Source organism: Phascolarctos cinereus, unplaced genomic scaffold (genome assembly GCF_003287225.1).
Source record: "Phascolarctos cinereus isolate Bilbo 61053 unplaced genomic scaffold, phaCin_HiC Scaffold_9;HRSCAF=440, whole genome shotgun sequence".
Lineage (NCBI taxonomy): Eukaryota > Metazoa > Chordata > Mammalia > Diprotodontia > Phascolarctidae > Phascolarctos > Phascolarctos cinereus.
Genome location: NW_027556402.1, coordinates 96,431,960 through 96,454,809, shown reverse-complemented (window position 1 = coordinate 96,454,809; position 22,850 = coordinate 96,431,960). Strand labels below are relative to the sequence as shown.

Here is a 22,850-nt window from a genome sequence, read left to right as displayed (position 1 = left end):
GAGTCTTCTCCCACAGCCTTTGACTTCTTTGGTGCATATATGTTGAGCAGTGGTAGCACTGGAGCTCATGATATTAAATGGGGGTAGCTGAGTGGCACAGGCTGGGCCTGGAGTCAGGAAGACTCATCTTCTTGTGTTCAAATCTGGCCTCAGAAACTTACATGACCCTGGGCAAGTCTTTTAACCCTGTTGGCCTCAGTTTCCTCATCTGTAAAATGAGCTAGAGAAGGAATACTCCAGTATCTTTGCCAAGAAAACACCAACAGGGTCACAAATAGTCAAAAAAGAAACAATTAAACAACAGCAAATTAAATGATGAATCTTTCAGTAACTGAAGCACAGACATTTGAGAATGTTAGGGCAATAAAAGTCTTTAAAATCCATAGTGTTATAAAGGAACTGAACTTGTTTGATATAACAATTTTTTGTTTTTGTTTTTTACTTTTGCATGCTAGAAGATGAGTGGTGAAAGGACTTTGGTTCACATATCACCCTTCTGTAAGTTACCTAGAAGTCGCCATTCTTATTCCTGTGTGTCATTTACTTTGGACAGTCTCATTAACATGAGAACTCCATCCTCTGGTGCAAATCACTTCCCATCCATTCTTTTTTTCATACTATGTAATTTTTATCCATGTTTTTCTGCAAATCCTGTGTAGGGAATGAATGAATGAATGAATGAATGACAGTTATAATACACTTCTTATGTGCCAAGCACTATGGACATAGCAGAGAAAACAAAAACAGCTCCTTTCCTTGAGGATCTTGGATTCTAATAGAGGAAGACTATGCATGTTGGGAAGTGGTGGCCCAGGAGGGATAGTTTGGTTTGGAAAGTTACAGGAATGGTGGGTAGAACCATAAGGAAGTAGTTTGATACTGTCTTCCCTGGAGCAGTGACAGAGTTGATTTGATTATGGTTCCAGAACTAGAAGGCAGGGGAAGGGAGGGCTGCAAAAGTTTTACATGTAAAGCATCATGATGGCTGATGAGAACTCCAGGGAGTGAAGTGAAGCTGGGCCAAGATGTCATGGGCATTCCTTCATTCATTTATGTTGTCAGCCTCCTGGTTTTTAACTCAGTGAATTGGTTCCCAAAGTCGTGGGAGGAGATCCCTTTGGAAGTTGACTCAATTTCTGGTACAGTACAACCCGTAATATATATTTTTTTGACAACCTAAATTTTTCCTGGTCTTAGCAATATATAAAAGACCTAAAACCCCATCCTAATAATGCTGAGTTTAACTCAGGGATTCTTAACTTTTGTGTGTGTCATAGACCCCATTGGCAGTCTGGCTAAGCCTATGGACCCCTTCTCAGAATATTTAAATGGTCAAAATTAAATAAAATACATAGGATTACAGAGGAGACAAATCCTTTTGAAATATTGTATAAAAAAAAATCTTTTAAAAAAATTTTAAGGATTCCAGGTAAAGAATCTTTGTTCTGGGCTGCAAGATAGTACAACCTACCAGAAGTCCAGGGAATTGGTGGCAGAGATGTTCCCTCAAAACAAACAAACAGAAAAACCACATCATACAGTATGGTACGATGGAAAGAACCTTGGATCTGGAGTCAGAAGACCTGGGTTCAAATCTCAGCTTTGCCAATTACTTACCTATGTGCCTTTGGGCAAGTCAAGTCAACTTCTCTAAGACTCAGTTTCTTCATTGGACTAGATGACCCCTAAGGTCCCTTCCAGCTTTAAATCAATGATTCTGCTGCTAGCATTCGGCCACTTTGGGCAGAGAGTTCACCTAGGCCCTACCCCAGACTGGCTGTTCCTCATTCTTTACATCTATAAGAAATAAGAAAGTGGAGCTTACAGGGTCCAAGAAGAATGAATTTCCTGCTTCATGTGGGCACATGGATACAATAGGTACGCATACATACTATGTTTTCCTAAACTTCACGAGCATTGTTACCCGCTAAACAGTTGTAGATTCCAGGATCTTTGCCTCTTGGATACGTTGGGGCTTAAATTCCTCATTTACAGCAAAATGAATTAGGGTTGAGCTAGATCAGTGATTTCAGGCTCAAAAAAAAAAAAGGACTGGAGCCACTCAGCCATGAATAAGGATCCATTATCTGTGTTTTATTGTATTTTTATTTATTGTGTTAAATATTTCCCATTTTAGTCTGGCTCAGGGCCACACTCAAGAGGGTTGTGAGTTTCATGTTCAGACCTCTGGACTAGATAGATGATCTCTTAAGTCATCGCCTTCTAGCTCTCAACCCAATAAACATCCTATGAACCTTTTTTAGTCTCTCTATTTTGTCTCCCAAGATCTTACTGACCTCTGACCCATTTCAGTGAGGACGCCATCCGCATCATATAGGATTTGGGGCCAGCCCTATGTCGAAGTATGGAACATGTGGATATGGAAAGAGAACAGCTCTCCTAGACCTGAAGCCCACCTTCAGATGTTCAGTGCCCTCTTACTGTTCTGCCTTCTTCCCAGAGCTGCCTCCTGTACCACTCTCCCCAGAAGTACCTTCTAACCTCATTAAAATTCCCATTCCCTCAGTACCCTAATTTCAATCAGCTACATAGACAGAAGTTAAATAATTTGACACAAAAGTACCTAGCTGGTCACATCTTATCTCTTTTTAATTGCTTGCTTGTTCAAAGAGTAGTGGCATTTTAATAGAGAATGCTCAGACATAAGCATTAACCTAGAGGAACAGAATCTCTAGTGGTAGAATTTCAGATTGTGTTAGAGCAGTTCAGAATTGGGGAGTATGTTATATTTAGGTCCCTGAAGTCATATTGTGTAGGCAAAGGATCACTTCACCTGCACAAAGGGCCCCCATCCTCAGCTCACTTGTGTATTGTTATAGTCAGTGAGTCAGAAGCATTGTAGTACACGTGATATGTCAGGCATTCATCTAAGCTAGGATACAAAGAAAGGCAAAAACAAGGTTTCTGCCAGCAGAGAGCTGACCTTCTAATGTGGGAGACAATAAATGGGAGATAAATCTCAGAGGATTGTTGAGAGCTAGAAAGGACCTTCAGCGTCATCTAGTCTAACCCCCTTCATCTGTAGTTGAAGAAACTGAGGTCACAGAGGTAGAGACGAGATCTGAAAATGGGTCTCAACCCTGACTCTATCCCAGACTCTTTCCATTATATTTTCTGTCTCTTCTTAAAATCAGCTGTCTGTGATAGCTCTCAGCACTTACGAAACCCTTAGGAAATATTATGTTTAAAAATCATGATTTTTAATTTAAATAAATTAACTGGAGGGTATATTTAAGAACTGTGAGTGATTCATAAGATTTCTTTTTTTTTGAGGGGGAGGTTGGAGTTTGGGGAGATTTCCTGTCAGCCTGATTTTTTTTAATCAAAGGTTTAGTGTTCTGGAGTCCAGTATCTCTGCAGACTTCATCCTTGTACCTGGCTCTCTGCCATCCAGAGGGGAGGTAAGTTGGCCAAAGAACACATAGCCTTTAAGGTGTGAGAGAAACAGTCTAGAGGCAGTGATTCAGAGGCAGTGGGTGAAGTGGTCCCAGAGGTGTGATCTCCCCAAGGGGCAGCAGAACAGATAAAAGAGGTGAGCACTTGGGATGTAGAAGAGAGGGTGCTGTGAAGGTGAACATGACTGCATTAATCATCTCCTCTTCTTTGTGTGATTAAGGCCCTTTTTTGCAATCCTGTAAGAGCTAATATTAAGTTATGGTGCTGAAGCAGTTTGGGAGCTCCATTGAAAGGTATTCTGTCACATGATCTCCATTTGTTCAAGTTCAGCTTAATGAAGTTATTTGACTCCCCAGGACTGTCTTGTAAAGAATGATTAAATGCAACTCATAGCGTAGCCAAAGGAACTCATACTTGACTATCCAAAGTGAGGCAAAGAAGCCAGGAGGTACATCTAATTAATGCTGCCGTAAGTCACCACCTCCCCCTCTGTGGTTCGTTTGCCGACTGGGTTTGTCACTGATCGTTCCTGTGCGATGGTGCTCATTGATGTCTCTTTGGGAACCAGTTATGGATGTAGGCAACCAAGCAGAAGGAAGTATTTTCTTGGTATCTAGAGTGGTGGTGAGGGATCTGGGAGTCAGGAAACCTGAATTCAAGTCCCTGCTACAATACTTACTAACTGGCCACTAATATGTCACTTAATCTTGCTGAGCCTCATTTTCCTCATCTGTAAAATGGGGAAATGATATTTGTTCCAGTCATTTCTTCAAGGCTTTGAAGTGCTATATATGTGAGGGGTGGTGGGCCAGTAGAAAAAAATATTCCACTTGGAGTCAGGAAGACCCAGATTTCAGTCCTACCTCTGACACTTAACAGCTCTATGACTAGAGAATACATTCCTCAACCTCTCTGAACCTCAGTTCCCTTATCCATAAAAGGTGGCTAATAATGCCTGTCCTACAGAGTTGTTGTGAGGCTGAAGTGACCCAATGTTGTATGGTGAGTATCTGGCAAACCTTAAAGGTGTAGATAGATAAATATCTCTATATTTCTCTATCTCTAGATATAGGTATAGCTATAAATGTACATTATTATTATTATTATTAACAACACATTGTCTAGGACTCCAGTGACAGGCAAGAAGGTCGAATAGAGACTTTAGTAGATTTCTCCCTTGTATCAACCTAAAACAGTTATCCTACACATAGGGTGCTTAATAACCTCTCTGTTTCGAGGAGCACAGTATATTCATTGATCCAGATGTTGGGAGAACCTGAACTGACTACCTGACTAGCTCTGACATTATAAAGTAGATTCTTTTGCCTTGATTTCCCTTCCGTGACATATGATTGAAGTACTTAGCATTGTTGTGAAGAGAAACAAGTGTTTCTAAGAAAGCTGAAGCTTTCTTACTCCTGACTGATTTACATCAAAACTACTTGGTATTGGCTAAGAAATAGAGTAGTGGATCAGTGGAATAGGTTAGGTATGCAAGACACAGTAGTCAGTGGCTATAGTAATCTACTTTTTGGTAAACCTGAAGACCCCAGCTTCTGGTACAAGAACTCACTATTTGACAAGAACTTCTGGGAAAACTGGAAAAGAGTGTGGCAGAAACTGGGCATAGACCAAAACCTTACACCATATACCAAAGTAAAGTAAAAATGGGTACACAATTTAGATATAAAGGCAGATACTGTAAGCAAACTGAGAGAGCAAGGAAAAATTTACCTGTCAGATTTATGGAGAACAGGAGACCAAACAAGAGATAGAGAACATTATGCAATGCAAAATGGATAATTTTGATTATATTAAATTGAAAAGTTTTTGCACAAAAAAAAGGTTTGGTTTTTTATTTGATTTTCCCCTAGAGCTATAATGTTAAAAAAAAAAAAAAAAGAAAAGTTTTTGCACAAAGTCAATACAACCAATATTAGGAGGGAAAGCAGAAAACTGGGAAAGAATTTTTTACAACCAGTGTCTCTGATAAGGGCCTCATTTCTAAAATATATAGAGAACTGTCTCAAATTTATAAGAATACAAGTCATTCCCCAACTGATAAATGGTCAAAGGATATGAAAACTATCTATAGTTACATGAAAAAATGCTCTAAATCACTATTGATTAGAGAAATGTCAATCAAAACAGCTCTGAGGTACCACATCACACCTATCGGATGACAAAACAGGAAAATGATAAATGTCAGAGAAGATGTGGGAAAATTGGAACACTAACGCATTGTTGGTGGAGTTGTGAAATGATCCAACCATTTTGGAGAGCAATTTGGAACTATGCCCAAAGGGCTATAAAAATGTTCATATCCTTTGACCCAGCAATAACCACTTCTAAGTCTGTATCCCAAAGAGATCATAAAAATGGGAAAGGGACCCACATGTACAAAAATATTTATAGCAGCTCTTTCTGTGGTGGCCAAGAATTGGAAATTGAGAAGATGCCCATCAATTGGGGAATGGCTGAGCAAGTTGTGGTATATGAATATAATGGAGTACGATTGTGCTATAAGAAATGATGAGCTGGCAGACTTCAGAAAAACCTGGAAAGACTTGTATGGACTGATGCTGAGTGAAATGAGCAGAACCAGGAGAACATTGTACACAGTAACAACCACATTGTGAGATGACTAACTTTGATTGACTTAGTTCTTCTCAGCAATGCCCACATCTCCAAAAGTCTCATGACAGAAAATACTATCCACATCCAGAGAAAGAACTATGGAGTTCGAATGCAGATTGAAGCATACTATTTGTTCTTTTTTTTCTTCTGTTTTGTTTTGTTTCTTCTTCCTTGTGGTTCCTCCTATTGGTTCTAATTCTTCTTTACGACATGACTAATGTGAAAATTTTAAAAATCCTAACTGATTTAGAAGTCAATTGGCTGACTTCACTCTAACCACCAAAAGATGGGACACACTTGAATAATAATAATAATTACTCCCATTTATGTAGAGCTTTCAGCTTTATGAGTGCTATCCCTTTAAGTAAAGCAGTTAAGAAGGAAATGAAGTATAATTGTATTTCTGGATCAATGTGAGCTAGATGCCAGCCAACCAGAAGAAAAGCTGGATAGCCCAGATCAGTTCAAGTCTTTATTGAATGCCCACTATATCTTTAGCATTGTTCTTGGAGGACTAAAAGAGGCCCCACCCTCAAGAAATTTATAATCTCCTTGGAGGAAGCAAGACATTACTTCAAAAGTGGTATGAGAGCCCATGATCAATGGCGGAATGATGGGCATTGACAGAAAATTCCACAGAAGAAAAAGTGTGGGTTAGAGAAGTTGGAGAACATGTAAGGGATAGGACCTGGGCTGGAGCCTGGATGAGAAGTTGGATTTGTAGAGAAGGGGGAAAGGTGTTCTGGGCCAGAAGAATGACTTGAGTTCAAGGTGGAGGCCTCTTAGAAAAGCAGCCTGCCATTGCCCTGTCTCCTTGGTAGAGGAACAAATCAGAGTCTCTGATTTGACTGCCCTTTTATCCTTTCCTGATTCCCAGATATTCCCCTGACTGCCCCTGACATGGACAGGGTACATCAGGGACCTTTCCTCCGGGGATCTGGGAAGATGATCTAGCACCACCTACACTGGTTGCCCCATCAGGAAGTTGGGGCTTTGATCCCCACCTCCATGAACCCACACACACTCCCAACTAATCAAATACAACAAATTGCCATAGGCCCTTTACAGCTGCTCTGGAGCCAGCAGCACAGAATCTGAGAGTTGAAAGAGGCCTCAGGAGGTCTAGTTCAACTGGTACTTGACAGAGAATCCCATCTTTAATATTTCTTAAGTCGTCTTTCAGTCTTCTCTTAAAGGCTCTGTCCTTCTACTCCAGTTTTCGTTTGGTCACCTGAATCTCATTGCCCCCTAGCTTCTTTCCCTAGGTTCTGTGGTCTGTGTCCTTTTTGCCTCTGTCTCTCTCTGGACAAGGCAAGTAGCTTTGGTCCCTCTTCTGTCTGGCCATGAGTTGAGTCCTACTTGTGGGAGACTCAGCCTACTATGTTCAAGGCCCTGCCCCTGTCCTGTGGGCCAGACTCGACCAGATAAAACAGTTCCCCGTGGGAATTGGCACTTTCCCTGTGTCTTCATGGTCAGCTAGAATGCTGAGAAGATATCTGAGGAAAGAAGTGTTGACAGCAGACTCTGGCATCAGCTTCAGGGGACAGTAAAGATTACTTGCCTAAAGAACATCCCAGACTGAGAGCACGCAGATGCACTTAAATGTGAGCAAGGAGGGCAGCCTACCAAGGCAAGGCTCTTATGGCTTGCGAGAGTGACCTGATTACAGGGAATGGAATTATATTCTGATTTGAAACTCTTTAAGTGCCCCAGGGTACAGCAGCCATTTAAAAGCAGTGCTACAAGAGTCTGTAACATCCTGGCGCAACCAAGTGGTGTAGTGGATAGAGCACCAGCCCTGGAGTCAGGAGGACCTGAGTTCAAATGCGGCCTCAGATAGTCACTAGCTGTGTGACCCTGGGCAAGTTACTTAGCCCCAGTTGTGCCCCCCCCAAAAAAAAGAGTATATAACATTCTTTCAGCAAGGAAAGAGAAGCTACATGAAACTAGAATGTTTAAAGGCAATTATGTTCTATAAAAGTGCCAAAGGATAGTGTATGTGAGGTGATAGGATACAACAGAAACACAAAGAATGGATGATTTAGCTTGGAAAATTCCTGGGATGATATTGTAGGTCAGGCAGACCCATCTGGTGTTATAGGTTCAGAACTGAAACAAAATGAGACACTCAGAGACCATTTATAATTAACAAAAGGAGGTTGACTTTGCTATGGCAGGAAAAGGAATAGTCAGCAAGGATCCAGCAATGACTTATTCAGCTGGACTCGGTTTCCTGCCTCTGGATTGGCCGTGCTGGTCTGCTGGTCAAGAGTCTGAGAAGAATAGCTGCTGATTCCTCTATTCTACTTTTTTATGTCTTTTTAAAAAATTGGTTTTCTCAGTTTTTAGGAAAAATATTAATAAAAGAGGTCTTGTTTCTTATCATAAGTTATGAACCCCTTTAGGGTTGGTTTAATGGGGGAGTAGAGACAAAAAAAGGAAAATTTGAACCTGAGGCAGTTAGGTGACATACTGCCAACACCACTGGCCTACAAGCCAGGAAACTCCCGAGTTCAAATCCTGTATCAAACATTTCCTTACTCTGTGACCCTGGCCAAGTCTATTACCTCGCCCAGCCTTAGTTTTTCTCAACTGTAAAAAGAAGGTAAATAATAACAACTACAGTCTCTGTCAACCAAATTAAAATCGACTAAAAGCCATTGTTTTTAACATTCTGTGTGTAACCTAACTTTTTTTGTATCTCACAAATTATTTGTACCTTACATATCAGAAAACTTAGAGAATGACATTGTGGGAGTTGTCAGTTTTTTTTTTTAATAAAGGTAATGATGGGACCATTAGTAATATTTAGTCAAAAAAAGAATTGTATAAACTAGCTTTTCTGGCTCTGGGAAATGAGAAGGAGAATCTTTGCCACTTTACACTTATTCTCCCAAGACTGTCAGTTCATGTGGTTTTCTTTCTTTTCATAGAGGCAGCATGGTATGGTAGATCCATGCTGAACTTAGGGTCAGGAAGTCATGGGTTCAAATCTTTCTTCTGACACACACTGGTTATTTGACCCTAAGCAAGTCACTTGATCTCTGTAAGTCTCAGTTTCCTTATCTGTATGATGGGGATAACAGCACTTGACCTTCAGAGTTGTGAGCCTCATGTAAAGTAGGTTATATAAAGTGCTTTGCAGAATCACTGGACAATGCCAAGGACTTTGGTAGAGATGACTTTCTTTTCTGGATCATCTGTAGGTGTGACTGCAGGTCACTCCAGGTACACCTGCAGGAGCAGTGACTAGATTGCATCTCTGCAGGGTTTGCTTCCGAAGATGGTGGCTGCAGGCGGTGGATTGGAAGCATTGATGTTCCCAAGGCTCTTGGTTTCAGGATCCTGGACTGTTTCCATCAGGGTCTGAGGGAAGAAGGTGGTCAGGGTGGTAGGTGGAACACTATTTTCATGCTCCGTGGCAGACTGACCAACCTGAGCCCTGGTTTTAGACTGAGGTCCTCCTTTTTTTTAAAATCAGGTCATCTTTAGACTAGCTAGGGGACACATCTGTCAGGGACCTTCCAGCAAGCAATTATTATGTGGTCCTGGTTGTTTTAACCCATTTAGACGGGTCCCTTGCCACACCCCCTGAGGAGAGCAGTAATCGTTCAAAGGCAGCCTGCTCCCAGGCACTTGTCACTGAGTGGTGAGTGTGTACATGGACCCAGAGTCTGCTTGGCAGGTTTCATTATTAAATCATTTCTACAGACAAGCCACAAAAAGACCAGCTCGGCCTCAGAGGAAACGAAGAAAAGGTTCCCTCTTGGAAGTTCTTTGCATTGATAAGGAGCACTGGACTTTTGGGTGATTATTCATTGTGAAGAGACACGTGCCTTGAGGGAGCATCCCAGACAGGAATTTTTAATAGTTGGAATCATGGGGGTGGTGGGAACGATGAGTATGTGTTGGGGGTGGGAGGTGGGGAAGGCCAAATGCTTATATTTTTGTGGCAAACCCTAACCTCCTTTTCTGGATCCTGAAATTTTAAAAATTCTAACTCTCCTCAGAGATGGATTACCCAAAATGTTTCTCTGTTTTGTAAGTATACCTCCAGTCCCTGCCAGAGGATTTAGAGCCAGAATGGACCCTAGAAATCATTTTCTCCAGGCCTCTTCATTTTGTTGTTGTTGAGTCATTTTCAGGCGTCCCTGACTCTTCGTGACCCCATTTGGGGTTTTCTTGGCAGAGATACTGGAGTGGTTTTACCATTTCCTTCTCCAGCTCATTTCACAGATGAGAAACTGAGACAAACAGGGTAAAATGACTTGCCCATGGTCACACAGCTAGTAAGTATCTGAGGCTGGATTTGAACTTGAGAAGATGTTTTCCTGACTCCAGGCCCATGTATTACCTAGCTGCCCTCTTCGTTTTACAGATAAGGAAACTAAGGCCTGAGAAGATGGAGTAAAGTGCTTAAGGTTGAAAAGTGATAAGGAGCAGAGCCCTTTCTTCATTCCCCCACACTTTTTGTCCTGTGTCGTTCTTGCTCGTGTCTTGCCATACATCTTCTGTAGAAAAGGAGGCCAATGGAAGCGTTCCTCTGCTTCTTTTCACATTTTCACCTCATTTTTTTTTTGGTAGTGAGAATGGTGTTTTAAGTTTACTTGACCCACAGTAATTGAGTTTGTTTTCCTCAATGACACACTTTAGAAACCTACAAAGTCACAAGATATGTGAGCCCTAAGTATGTGTTTATCTTAAAGTTCAGCCTGTCAGGCAGCCAGGGACCCTGGTACAAGGGGGCAGCAGCCCTTGCTTATGACACTCCACTGGGTAGCTTCTTTCTGGTCTCTTGAACAAGTGTTCAGGATCTTTATCTCGGCCCCAGCTGCTTTTCTTTTGTTCTTTGGCCCTTCCCACCCTTGTCTATCCTTCAGTCAGTCAGACATCTATTTATTATGCACCTGCTGCAGTTCTGAAGCTATGTGGGGCCCTGTGATGATGTGAGAGAAGTAGAGGAGCGAGATGTATTAAAGACTTAGGCCTTGTCGTATCCCTCGCACACACTCATTGAGTCCTGGGTTTGAATCCTGCCTCTGCCACTTAGAGGCTGTGTGAACTGAGATAAATCAGTCTGTTTGTCTGGATGTCATTTCCTTCGTCTTTTAAATGAAAGGCTTAGACAAGATGGTCTCTAAGGTCCCTTCCAGTCTCTGGATCTTGTGATTTTCTCTGATCCTGGGAAGTTCTTTTGGACTTTGTGCTTGAAATAGGTGCTGCCTGTAGATGAGTGCATCATAATGGGTACATTATTAGGTAACCTTTAGGCCTCTTTATCCAGAGATTTCAGGTAGTCCTAAAGAGCTGGGCACAAGCCTTCCTGCCCCAAACACTGGCTCTTCTTCCTCGTCCTCCTCCTCACTGGAGAACATAACTATGACAGAGATTGTCTCATGGATGCTGCTCAGAGAACTCATGGAATCAACATTTCCACGTGGCAACCAGTCACTCGAAGCTGGGTAACTCTTGGTGGAGTTTCTTTTCAAGGTGCTCATCTATAAATGAGTTGTTAGTGGGCTTCTTTTCCTGCTTCTGGAGTCTGCCTTCATGGAAATTTCAGGGCATGTTTTTAGGACAAGGATCTTGATCCATTCCTTTTTGTGTTTGGCCTTATTTGAGAGGCAGGATGACTCTGGGAAAGAGCTAGGGATTGGGTTTGAGCATTTGGGTTTGGATCCTGGCTTTGGCCTTTGTCAGTTTATTGGCCGTGTGACCTTGGGCGTGTCACAACCTTTCTGGGCCTTGGTTTCTTCATTTGCGAATCAAGGGGGCTGGACTCAGTGACGTTGAACCCTTAGTACTTGTGTGGTCTTGGGCATATTAATTTACTTCTCTAGGTCTCAGTTTTCTTATTGGTAGAATGAGAGGACTGAGCTAGATAACTCCAAAGTCACATTCAGCTCTAAATGTATTAAGCTGTTACATTTTGAATTGTTCTTCCTTCCCTGCCCCACCATCATCCATTCTTTTCCTGACCATTGTGTATCAGATTACATCTCCTTGGAATTTGAGGCCCTCTGCCATTCATCTCTCACCCCTGTCAAAGTTTGCGCCTTTCCTAACTTCATTTAGTGTTTCTAATTGAGTAGTATGTTCTTAGTTCCTTTTGTTGTATTCTCCTGGCTATAGATAACTTTCATCTTCTATAGCATGTCCAGTGAGTGCTTAACATACAGTAGGGGCTTGATAAATGTTTGTTGATTTGTGAATCCCATGTGCCCAAAATAACCTATAATCCACTAAGCTCCCTGCCCCTAATTCATGTCCTCTTCTTCAGTTCCACCTTTTGGAAGAAGGCATTTATAGATCTGTTGGGACATTTAAGCTCCCACCAGAATCTGTTTCTGTGACCCACTAAACAGTTATCCAGGATTGCTTATCACAGAAGGTAAATGGGTAGGTCACTTCATTGTTTTTACATTGGCATCAATTTTATATACATCCTATATGTATCTAGATTTTAAGTTTTCCTAAGAAAGGAACTACTTCAAGTGTGTTCTGCACAGTGCCTAGCATACTGTGAATATGTAACAAAGGAAGGGAAAAGGGTAGTGGTGGAAGTTAGAATAGAAGCTTTTTGAAGTTTAAACCCATTATCTAATAAAATTAGTAAGGTCCACGTTGGCTGAGGACAATACTGTCACCATCCTGTTGTGAATGCATTATGACATACTTATCACTTGAGAGGAACTTATAGGGATTTGCAAGGGGAAGTCAGTCATGGTAGGGTGGGGAGGTATTTCTGTGGTTGTCATTTTAGAGGGAGGGAAGTATGAGAAAAATCTGTGGCTCATTTAATTGATGAGTCCATAAAATGATACATGTGTTCAGGAAACCAGGCCCCATGTGTTCAAGAGCTTGCTATATTAAATGACTTCTTTCCTTTAATGTAAAAGTATACAAGTTTGTGCCAAATATGAATGCTGAATCTTTTGGCTTTATTTGACTGCTGCCTCCTTGAATGGAGAAGGCACTAAACCAGTGTGGGAAAAATTAGTCACCAGCAAGTTGTAGCCATTCCAAGTTCAGGTATAGTTTATTACCCCACACTCCATCTTCCTGAGCTGTGGCAGAGTTTTAGCCAGAGGCTGAGTAGGTATCCTCTTTCTCATTCATAGAGAAAATGTTACTGAACAAACTGCAAAGTGATGGTTTTATTAAGACCATGGAAAACTGAGCCCAACTTCATTATTAAAAACATATAGTACAGAGGCTGCGTAGTACCCTTTTTGCAGCAAGGCTTTAAGACTTGTGTTATCTATGCCCCAGTGATAAGGTATTTCATACAAGATGAATGGTGCATGGACAAAGGAACAGTACCAGTGCTCATTGGCCCGAACCTGCCTGAGCAAGCCCAGGCATTGGACTTTCTTTTTGACTCTTCAGATAGTGCCTGGAACCACAGCCTGTGTGTGTGTGGACAAGCACACATATATGTGTACACTGTGGTGGTAGCATAGTTGGTGATTTAGCCATAGTAGCAAGTTGATGAAAATCTTGTATTTTACCCACTTTAAGTGTTTATTTCCCCAGGGAAGAATTTCCAGATTGCTGAAAAAATAGCATGTTATGACCATGGACAAGTCACTTAAATTCTCTCGAGTTTCCTCATCTGTAAAATGGGACTAATATGCCTCTAGTACATATTTCACAAGGCCGTTGTGAGGCTGAAATGAGACAAAGACAAACTTTAAGCTATCTTAAAAATGCTAGTTATTATGATTCTAGGTCTTCTAGTACATTAGGAAGGAAACAAGCATTTATTGCCAGGCATTGTGCTAAGCATTTTACAAATAGTCACAGCTCTGAAAGTTAGGTGCTGTTATTTATCCCCATTTTACAGTCGAGGAAACTGGGGCAAATAGAAAGCAAGTGACTTGCACAGGGTCATGTAGCTTGTAAGTGTCTTGAGGTCTAATTTGAACTCAGGTCTTCCCAACTCCAGGCTCAGTGCTCTATTCACTGCACCATCTAGTTATCTCTAGCAGGTAACTAGATCTTGACATCTTAAATATCATGCCAAACAGATCCCCTATCTCCATTCAGTTTTTTATTTGATTACTGATGTTGGTAGGTAATAAGTACACAGATGACTCCAATAGGTTCTCTGTAGTCATTCAGTGAAGACTAATATTTGATCTTACTTGTACTCTTTTGAAGGGGAAAAGTTGCACTTTCCAGTTCATTCAACAGATATTTGCACCTTCTGAGTGCAATGTTGCTTATTCTTCTGGAATTATTGTTAAATAGTTATAGTGATATTTTTTTCTGTCAGCTCTCTTTGCTCCCACAACTCATTGCTGAAATAGTCATGTAAATGAAGCTCATGGTAGGGCGTACACGGAAACACTACTGACCCATTCTGCCATTCTCTTTCCAGCATCCTGTGCTAGATGAGCCAATAGCAGAAGCCATCTGTATTATCGCCGATACAGATAAGTGGAGCGTCCAGGTAGCTACGAGCCAGAGGAAAGTGATGGACAATATGAAACTGGGCCAGGAGGTCTTGGTGTCAAGTCAGGTGTCCAGCTTACTACAGTCCATTTTACAGCTTTATAAGCTCCGCCTTCCTGCTGACTTTGTAAGTATTGGTCTGTAAGCCCCTACCGGGATGGGTGAAAATAATATTGTTGGGGACAGTGTGGACTTTCCAAAGACCCAGTGTTCAGAATGCCATTTACCACCTTCAGTAAGATAGTAAATGAATGTGTGAAGGACCACAAAGTCTGACCTAGAGCTGCTTTGAGGAAGAGGTTTTTGGAGTAGTAACTGTTTGGTGCAGAAAGTGTCATGCTACGCATATGAAAACTCTTTTCTTAAGATGGCAGTTAAAGGGAGGGAAAGATAGACAAAAAACAAGTAGAAGATTGCCATGAACAGTGCAGTCCCTGGTGTGCCACAGGTCTGCCTTGTTCATGGGCCTGCTACATTTGCGGAAGTTGAGCATGTAATACAGAGGAATAGAGAACTCATTGCTCATGCATTTTCAATAGACTCTCAGGGCAGCTATTCAGCTATCTTTATTTAAAAATAAACCCAACATATAGAATGATTTAAAACTTAACTCTGCAGATTACAAGGAGGCAGTATGGTGCAACAGAAAAGGATCTGGGTTCTGTTCTTGGCTTTAGCACTAGCTAAATCAGAAGCAGGCTTCATGTAGGTGATGCTTGAGTAGCATTTGGAAAGAAGCAAGGGCTTTTAGCAAATGGAGGTGAGGAGCGAGTTCATCCCAGGCTTGAGGAATGAGCCATTACAAAAGCAGAGACTGGGAATGGAGTGTCATGTATGAAAAATAAGAAGAAGGTGACATTAGCTGAGCATAGAGTGTAGGAAGGAGGGTGACTTTTGGAAAGGGAGATTAAGGACCAAATTGTGAAGGGTTCTTGAAAACCAAAAGTAATTATGATAGCTAACATTTATATAGCATAACTTACTATGTGCCAGGAACTATACAGTGCTATACAAACATTAACTCATTTGATCTTCACAACAACCATTTGAGATAAGCGCTAGTATTATCCTCGCTTTACTGAAGCAAAGGGGTCAAATGATTTGCCTGGGGTCATGCATCTACTGAGTGAGTTCAATTTGACCTCAGGTCTTCTGACTTTACCCACTATGCCATGCCACCTAGCTGCCCCCAGATGAGTTTATATTTGATCCTAGAGGTGATAGGAATCTATTGGAATTAAAGTAGGGGAGTGATGTGATCAGAGCATGTATTTTAGGAATATCCCTTTGGCAACTGTGTAGAAGCTGGATTGGGGAGGAGAGTTACTTGGAGGACTTGGAGTGAGGAGTTGAGGACAGTGCCAGAGTTGTGAACCTGGGTGAGCAGAAGGATGGTGCTATATCTGGCAAAACCAGGGAAGTTTAGAAGAAGGGAAGATTTGGAGGAATGGTTTGAACTTGTTGCATATGAGGAGTCTACAGGACATCTAGTTGGAAATATGCACCTAATCCCTTTCCCTCCCAGTAGAATGTAAATCCCTTGAGGGCCCAGAGACTTGTTTTCATGTTTCCTTTGCCCTCCCAGTGCCTTGCACATTGAGGCACTAAATATGCGCTTTGCTGGACTGGTATGGATTGCCTCGGTCACACAGGGTGCAACAGAATAGGGAGTTCAGGTCCGGTCCTTGGACCCCAAACCAAGGGCTCTTTCTCCCCCTCCTCCCCCTGCTGTGCTGTCTAGAAAATGGAAGCCCTTCTGTCATGGAAAAATTTGTCCTAGGGAGCAGGACTGTTTTCTCTAGTTCACTTCAAGGAACATAATGAAGGACTTTTTCTTAACATCAGAAAAAGCATTTTATTGAAACTCAGAATTGTTCAGCCCAACAGTCTTTGGATTGGAGTATCTTCTTTCATGTAAGATGTCACCTGTGCAGCTTTTGTGAGGCCTGGTGTCATCATTATGAGTTTTAACTACATCTTTCTTCACAAGCTACGTACCCACTTCATTTTCTTCTGTAGGAGCAAGTTCAGTTGCTACAGCACTGCTGATATTTTTTTTCTGTGAAGGAAAGAGTGTACAAAGCTTTAAAAATATAACTCAGTTTAATGCATTCAGATAGAAAGTATGGAGAGCTATTTAATAGTTTAAATGACCTTTCAGTAGCTAATTTTCTGACCATAGGGACTCAAATAAAATGTTCATCAGCAGTTTAAGGCATTGTTTTAAAAGTTAATTATTTGAATGAAGTGCATGTAATTAAGGGGTTGCTAAGCCCCTGAGGGAGAAAAGGGAAAAAAATAGCAGCTAGTTTAATTATGCCTCAAAATTCAAGGCATGGTAATCAGAAATTGCAAAAGCCTGTCCCTCCCAACATGTAGATGCAGGGAAAGGAGCAGTGTTTACCAAGGTGTTCTAAGAGTTAATACTTGGCTACTGTGGAAACACTGAATCAAAGCCTCATAACACAAAGGGTCAGGTTAGTGTCTCCTCAGTATGTTTCTGTGTTTGATGAAACTGCTTGTAAAAAAGAAGCAAAAAAACCCCCATTCCTTCTTATGTGGAAGCCTCATGCTGAGGTTTTCAAGCACTTACAATTCAGCTTTTTCAAAATTTACCGAGTAATTATGATGATTCTGTGTCTCTGATCTATATAACATTAAAATCCATTTTTAAAAAGTGTTCACCATTTACTCTTGTACCACCCTTCTGAGGTAGGAGGGGCATGCAGTCTCTGTAACACGTTATACTCCATTAGGTTATTATGTTTGCATTCTTTTGCTTGGTGCCCTTCATGAGCTTCGCTGGGTTCAGTTCCTCTGTATGCAGCTCTCTCTTCCAAATGCTGGCGTATATCCTGCTCTAGGCTCTCTTCTGGGCCCTGGTCTTATATCAAACTCAGCATGTTCAAAACAATTCATTAACTTCTCCCCCTCCTTCAGCCCCAGTTGTTCCCCTCTTCTGAACTCCTCACTCGCTCATCTTATATGTCCAACCAGTCAGCAGACCTTGTCACTTCTGCTTCTGCCTATCTTGCCTCCATCTCTTCTCTCCACTCAAACAGCCAGCACCAAATCCAGGTCCTTACTGTCCCTGCCTCAAATGTCTTCTCTCTCTCAATTCATCTTCACACAGCTTCCAAAAATGTTATTCCTAAAAGACAGGTCTGACTATGTTATTTGCCTGCTCAGTAAACTCTAGTGGTTCATTATTTCCTCAAGGATCAATACAAACTAGCCAGTTTAGCATTTAAAGCCCTTCCTGATCTGAATCCAGCACACCTTTCCTGGCCTTATTTAATACATTATTCCCCTTCATATACTCTATAATCTAGAAAATTTGGTGTACATGTATTTGGGGCATTTTGGTAAAATTTGTATACTTGGCTCCTCCAAAGAATGTAAGCCCCTTGAAGGTAGAGATGATTTTATTTGTGTGTAGCCCCGTTGTCTAGGCCCTAGAACAAAGAAGGCATTTAATAAATATTTATTGATTGTTTCCCCATTTTTGCAGATGAGGAAACTGAGACTCAGACAGGTTAGATAACTTGTCTCAAGGTCACAGTCCAGAATTCTTTCCACTATAACACAGTTATACTACATTCATTGTGCTAAGCACTCCAAGTAATACAAAGATGCCATCCCTGACCTCAAAGAGCTTACAGTGTAGTTGAGAGGGCAGAAGATACATACACAAAACTATAGTACTAGGTGGAATATGATTTTATCCTAAAGACAAAGTTCTATAGGGTTTCAAACAAAATTCATACAACTGGAGACTGGGAATTGGAGTAGGTTTTATAAAAGAGGGGTGGTACTTGAACTGAGCTTTAGAGGAAGTATAGGATGGCAACAGGCCTTTTTGAGCAGGGAGAAGAGTTGTATTTTTAGTTTCACTGGTGCATTGAATATGATTAGAGAACAGAGGGCAAAAAAGTTGGAGTGACAGATTGAGGACATAATGCACAAAGTCTTGAAAACCAGGGTATAAGGAGTTTAGATTTTTAGATACTGGATACCCACTAAAGGTTTTTTGAGTAGGGAAGAATACCATGATCGAATTGTGCTTTAGGAAAATTAGTCTGGAAGCACTATGAAGGATGGACCAGAGTAAATGAAATCAGTTAAAGAGACTGGGAGAATACCTAAACCAGGAAGAGTTAAAATAGAAAAAAAAAACACTATAGACCAATATTCCTAATGAATATTGTTGCCAAAATGTTAAATAAATACTATCAAGGAGACTACAACAATATATCTATCACAAAGATGATACACTGGATTGATACCAGCAAATGCAGGGCCAGTTCAATATAAAGAAAACCATTAACACAATTGACATATTAAGAATAACAGCAACAAAATGCATAATTTTATCAGTATAAGCAGAAAAGGCTTTTGACAATTTACAATATTCCTTCCTGTTAAAAACACCAGAAAGCATAGGAATAAATGGAATTTTCCTTAACTATCTATAGTGGGGATAAACTAGAGACCTTTCTAGTAATATTGGGGTAAAGCAAAGATTTCCATTATCATCATTAACATTTGGTCTAGTGCTAGAAAGGCTAACTGTAGCAATAATGAAAGAAATTGAGGGAATAAACATAGGCAAATAAGAAAATTATAATTTTTATACATGTGCTGATGACTCGTTTAGAGAAACCTAAAGAGTCAACCAGAAAGCTAATTGACATGATTGACAAATTCAGTGAAGTTGCACACGTAAGTCATCAACATTTTTGTTGTTGCCACTAACTTTGTTACTAATTTTGTTGTATGTTACTAACAAAATCCATCAGGAAAAGAGGAAATAAGAAAAAATTCATTTAAAATATGTCTACAGGCAGTACAAAATACTTGGGAGTCTACCTGCTAAAACACACATAGGAACTCTGTGGACATAATTACAAATCACTCTTTGTACAAATAAAGACACTTAAATAATTAGAGAAGTACTAATTGCTTATAGGTAAACTGAACCAATATAATAAAAATGACAATACTGCCTAAATTAATTTACTTATTTAATGCCATAACAAACTGTCAACTATCATAGAATTAGAAAAAAATTAAGATTCACCTGGAGGAATATAAGATCAAGAATACCAAAATAGCTAACGAAAAGCAATACCAGATCTCAAATTATACTACAAAGCGCTAATCATAAAAATAAATAAATAAAATTGGCACTGGGTTGGAAATCAAGAAGTTGCCTGGTGGAACAGGTGAGATACACAATATACAGAAACAAACAAGCATATTAGCCCAGTGCTTGAAAAGCCAAAAATCCTGGCTCTTGGGACAAGAACTCACTATTCAAGAAAAACTAGGTATAGACCAACATTTTACACCATATATCCAAACAAGTTCCGAATCAGTACATGATTTAGACATAATGGGTAATATTGTTTCACAGGTAAACACACAGATAACACCATTTATTGGGCAGGAGAACACAGGAGGGCTCCTAACACTTAACAGGCATTCTAGGACGGATTCACTTTTGATCCAGTCGGACAGGAAGACAGCTTTGGAGGGGTTAATTAAGCTTACTTTATTCTAGTCTAGTCTTCTCAAAAGAGGGTTGTTGAAAGGGGCAGCTAGGTGGCGCAGTAGATAGAGCTCCGGCCTTGGAGTCAGGGGGGCTTGAGTTCAAATCCAGCCTCAGACACTTGACACTTACTAGCTGTGTGACCTTGGGCAAGTCACTTAACCCCGATTGCCTCACTAAAGAGCAAAAAAGAAAAAAAAAAGAGGGTTTTTGATAATGGGAGCACCAACTCCTACAGCATTCCCTAATCACACTTCTCATGGGGGGGGGGCAAGAAGAGGAGTATAATTCCTTCCAGATCCCTAAGTCTCAATGGGGGCTGGTTGAGGCAAACACAAATTCCTCCCCAAGCCTTGATAACCAATCAAGGCAGGTACATGCATTCCTCTTTGCATTACCCAAATCCCCAAATGGGTCCCCCACTCATGCGCTTTATGTAGGGCAACCGACAATGAAGGCATATTGCCAACAACAGCCTCACGGGTTAACTTTAGCAATATTGTCATTCAGCGCAAGTATAGTAAATATCACTTATGTCATCCCTAAATCTCACTGCACAAGAGTTGTGGAGGTTTGTTTTCAACCATAATTTGTGGGAAATATTATCTAGGGTCCTGGAATTATTATCTAAAAAGAATGGCAAAATCCTCCTTACACACACTAAAACTCACCTTACAATCATAAAGAAATTAGAGGAGCAAGGAAGCAAACATTTGTCAGATCTTTGGATAAGGAAAGGTTCCTGACCACGTAGAAGATGGAGAGGTTGATATGAGGTAAAATTGAACCATGTTTATTACATAAAATTTTTAAAGTTTTTGTTCAGACAAAACCAGCTCGCAAAATCTATGCAGCGAGTTTCTCTGATAAATATCTCATTTCTAAGAAATATAGGGAACTGAGGCAAATTTATAAGCCTTTCCTCTGTTGATAAATGGTTGATATGAACAGGCATATGAAAAATGCCCTAAATCACTAATAATTAGAGAAGTATAAATGAAAACAACTTTGAGATTCCATCTCACACCTATCATCAGATTGGCTAAAATGACATAAAAGGAAAATGACAGATGCTGGAGGGGCTGTGGGAAAAATAGGGATACTTGTGCACTATTGGTGGAGCTGTAAACTGGTCCTGCTGTTCTGGAAAACAATTTGTAATTGTGGCCAAAGAGCTATTAATTACATAGCTTTTGATCTGGGAATACTCTACTAGGTCCTTATCCCAAAGAGATCAAAGAAAGGGAAAAAGGACCCATATGTACAGAACATTTATAGCAGCTGTTTTTGTGGTGTCAGAGAATTGGAAACTGATGGAGTACCTATCAGTTGGGGAATAGCTGAACGTGCTGTGGTATATAAAGGTGACGGAATACTCTTGTGCTATAAGATATGATGATGGAAATGGTTTCAGAGAAACCTGGGGTGACTTCTATGAACTAATGTGGACTGAAGTGAGCAGCACAAGGAAAACAATTTATGTAATAAAAACAATACTGTAAAGACAAATAACTTTGAAAGACTTGGGAACTCTGATCAGCACAGCCACTGTTCACAGTTTCACAGGACTCATGATGAAACACCTCAGACATTTAGCAGCTGTGTGACCCTGGGCAAGTCACTTAACCCTATTTGCCTCAGTTTCTCATCGGTAAAATGAGCTGGAGAAGGAAATGGCAAACTGCTTCAGTATCTTTGACAAGAAAACCCCAAACAGGATAATGAAGAGTTTGCACGTGATGAAAAATGACTAACCAACAGCAAAGATGATGAAACATGCTGCCCACCTCCTGATGGAGAGGCAGTGGAGGCAGAGGGCAGAATAAGACTTTTTGTTTGTTCTGTTTGACTATTACAGGTTGGTAACACGAGTTTTGTTTTCATGCTTTCTCAGTGGAGAAGGGCGCAGTTGAGGATGGTAGAAGAAAGAATGTGTACCTGAAAACTAAAATGAAATAGCATTTCAAAAAAGATACAAACTATAATAACCCTGGTAAGAAGTGAGGATTTGAAAGGGGGAGGAAGGCAGGCATCGTCCTAAGTTTAGCTTTATGAGTATTGTCTCATTTGATCCTCACCACAACCTTGTGAAGTAGGTGCTATTATCATTCGCATTGTACACTTGAAGACACTAAATCATACAGAAGTCACACAATTAGTGTCTGAGGCTGGATTTGAATTCAGTTCTTCCTGACTCCAGGTTCAACATTGTTTTCCATTGCATCACCTAGCGCCAGAATGAGATATGTTGCAGAGGCACTGGATAGTTGAGGATTATAGCAAGACAGAACAGTTGAAAGTCACATGAACCGGCCTGGTGACTAGCACATCCTTGAAATGGCCAGCCACAGGCTCTGAACTTGGTAGAGAGTCATGTGAGGCCAGATGTGATGTGCTGGAAAAATAGGAGGGATGATAAGAGCAAGAGAGGTCAGCCTACCGCTAGGACCAAAAACAGGGCCCACAAGTCTTCTGAGAGTGGAAGAGTTGAACGAAAGGAGATTGTACTGAAAAGATTTCATTAGAACCAGTTAAATGTTACATGAATTGGTTACCACCACACATCAATTACTAGGAAACATTTTCATTCATCTAATACAATGTGTTTGAGTCTCAACAAATGGGGAAAAATCTTTCTGTCTGTGCTAGGGTGATTGATCAGTATTTTCAAACGTAAGTATTAATTATACACATTACCATGAAAGTCACAGGAAGAATTGCTTATAGGAAAATGTACTTCAGTAATCCAATGAATTGGTGTTCTCCATGATGTTGGCAGGCCTCTCTG

At 40.7% G+C, this 22,850-nt stretch overlaps 1 protein-coding gene across 1 annotated transcript in view; it reads left to right on the top strand.

Annotated features, from left to right (window-relative positions):
- FNIP2 (folliculin interacting protein 2) overlaps window positions 1-22,850 on the top strand; it is a 152,503-nt gene that overhangs the window by 121,714 nt on the left and 7,939 nt on the right. Inside the window, 1 exon segment of the mRNA XM_020994002.2 lies at window positions 14,438-14,638. Coding sequence (XP_020849661.1) covers window positions 14,438-14,638 — 201 coding nt within the window.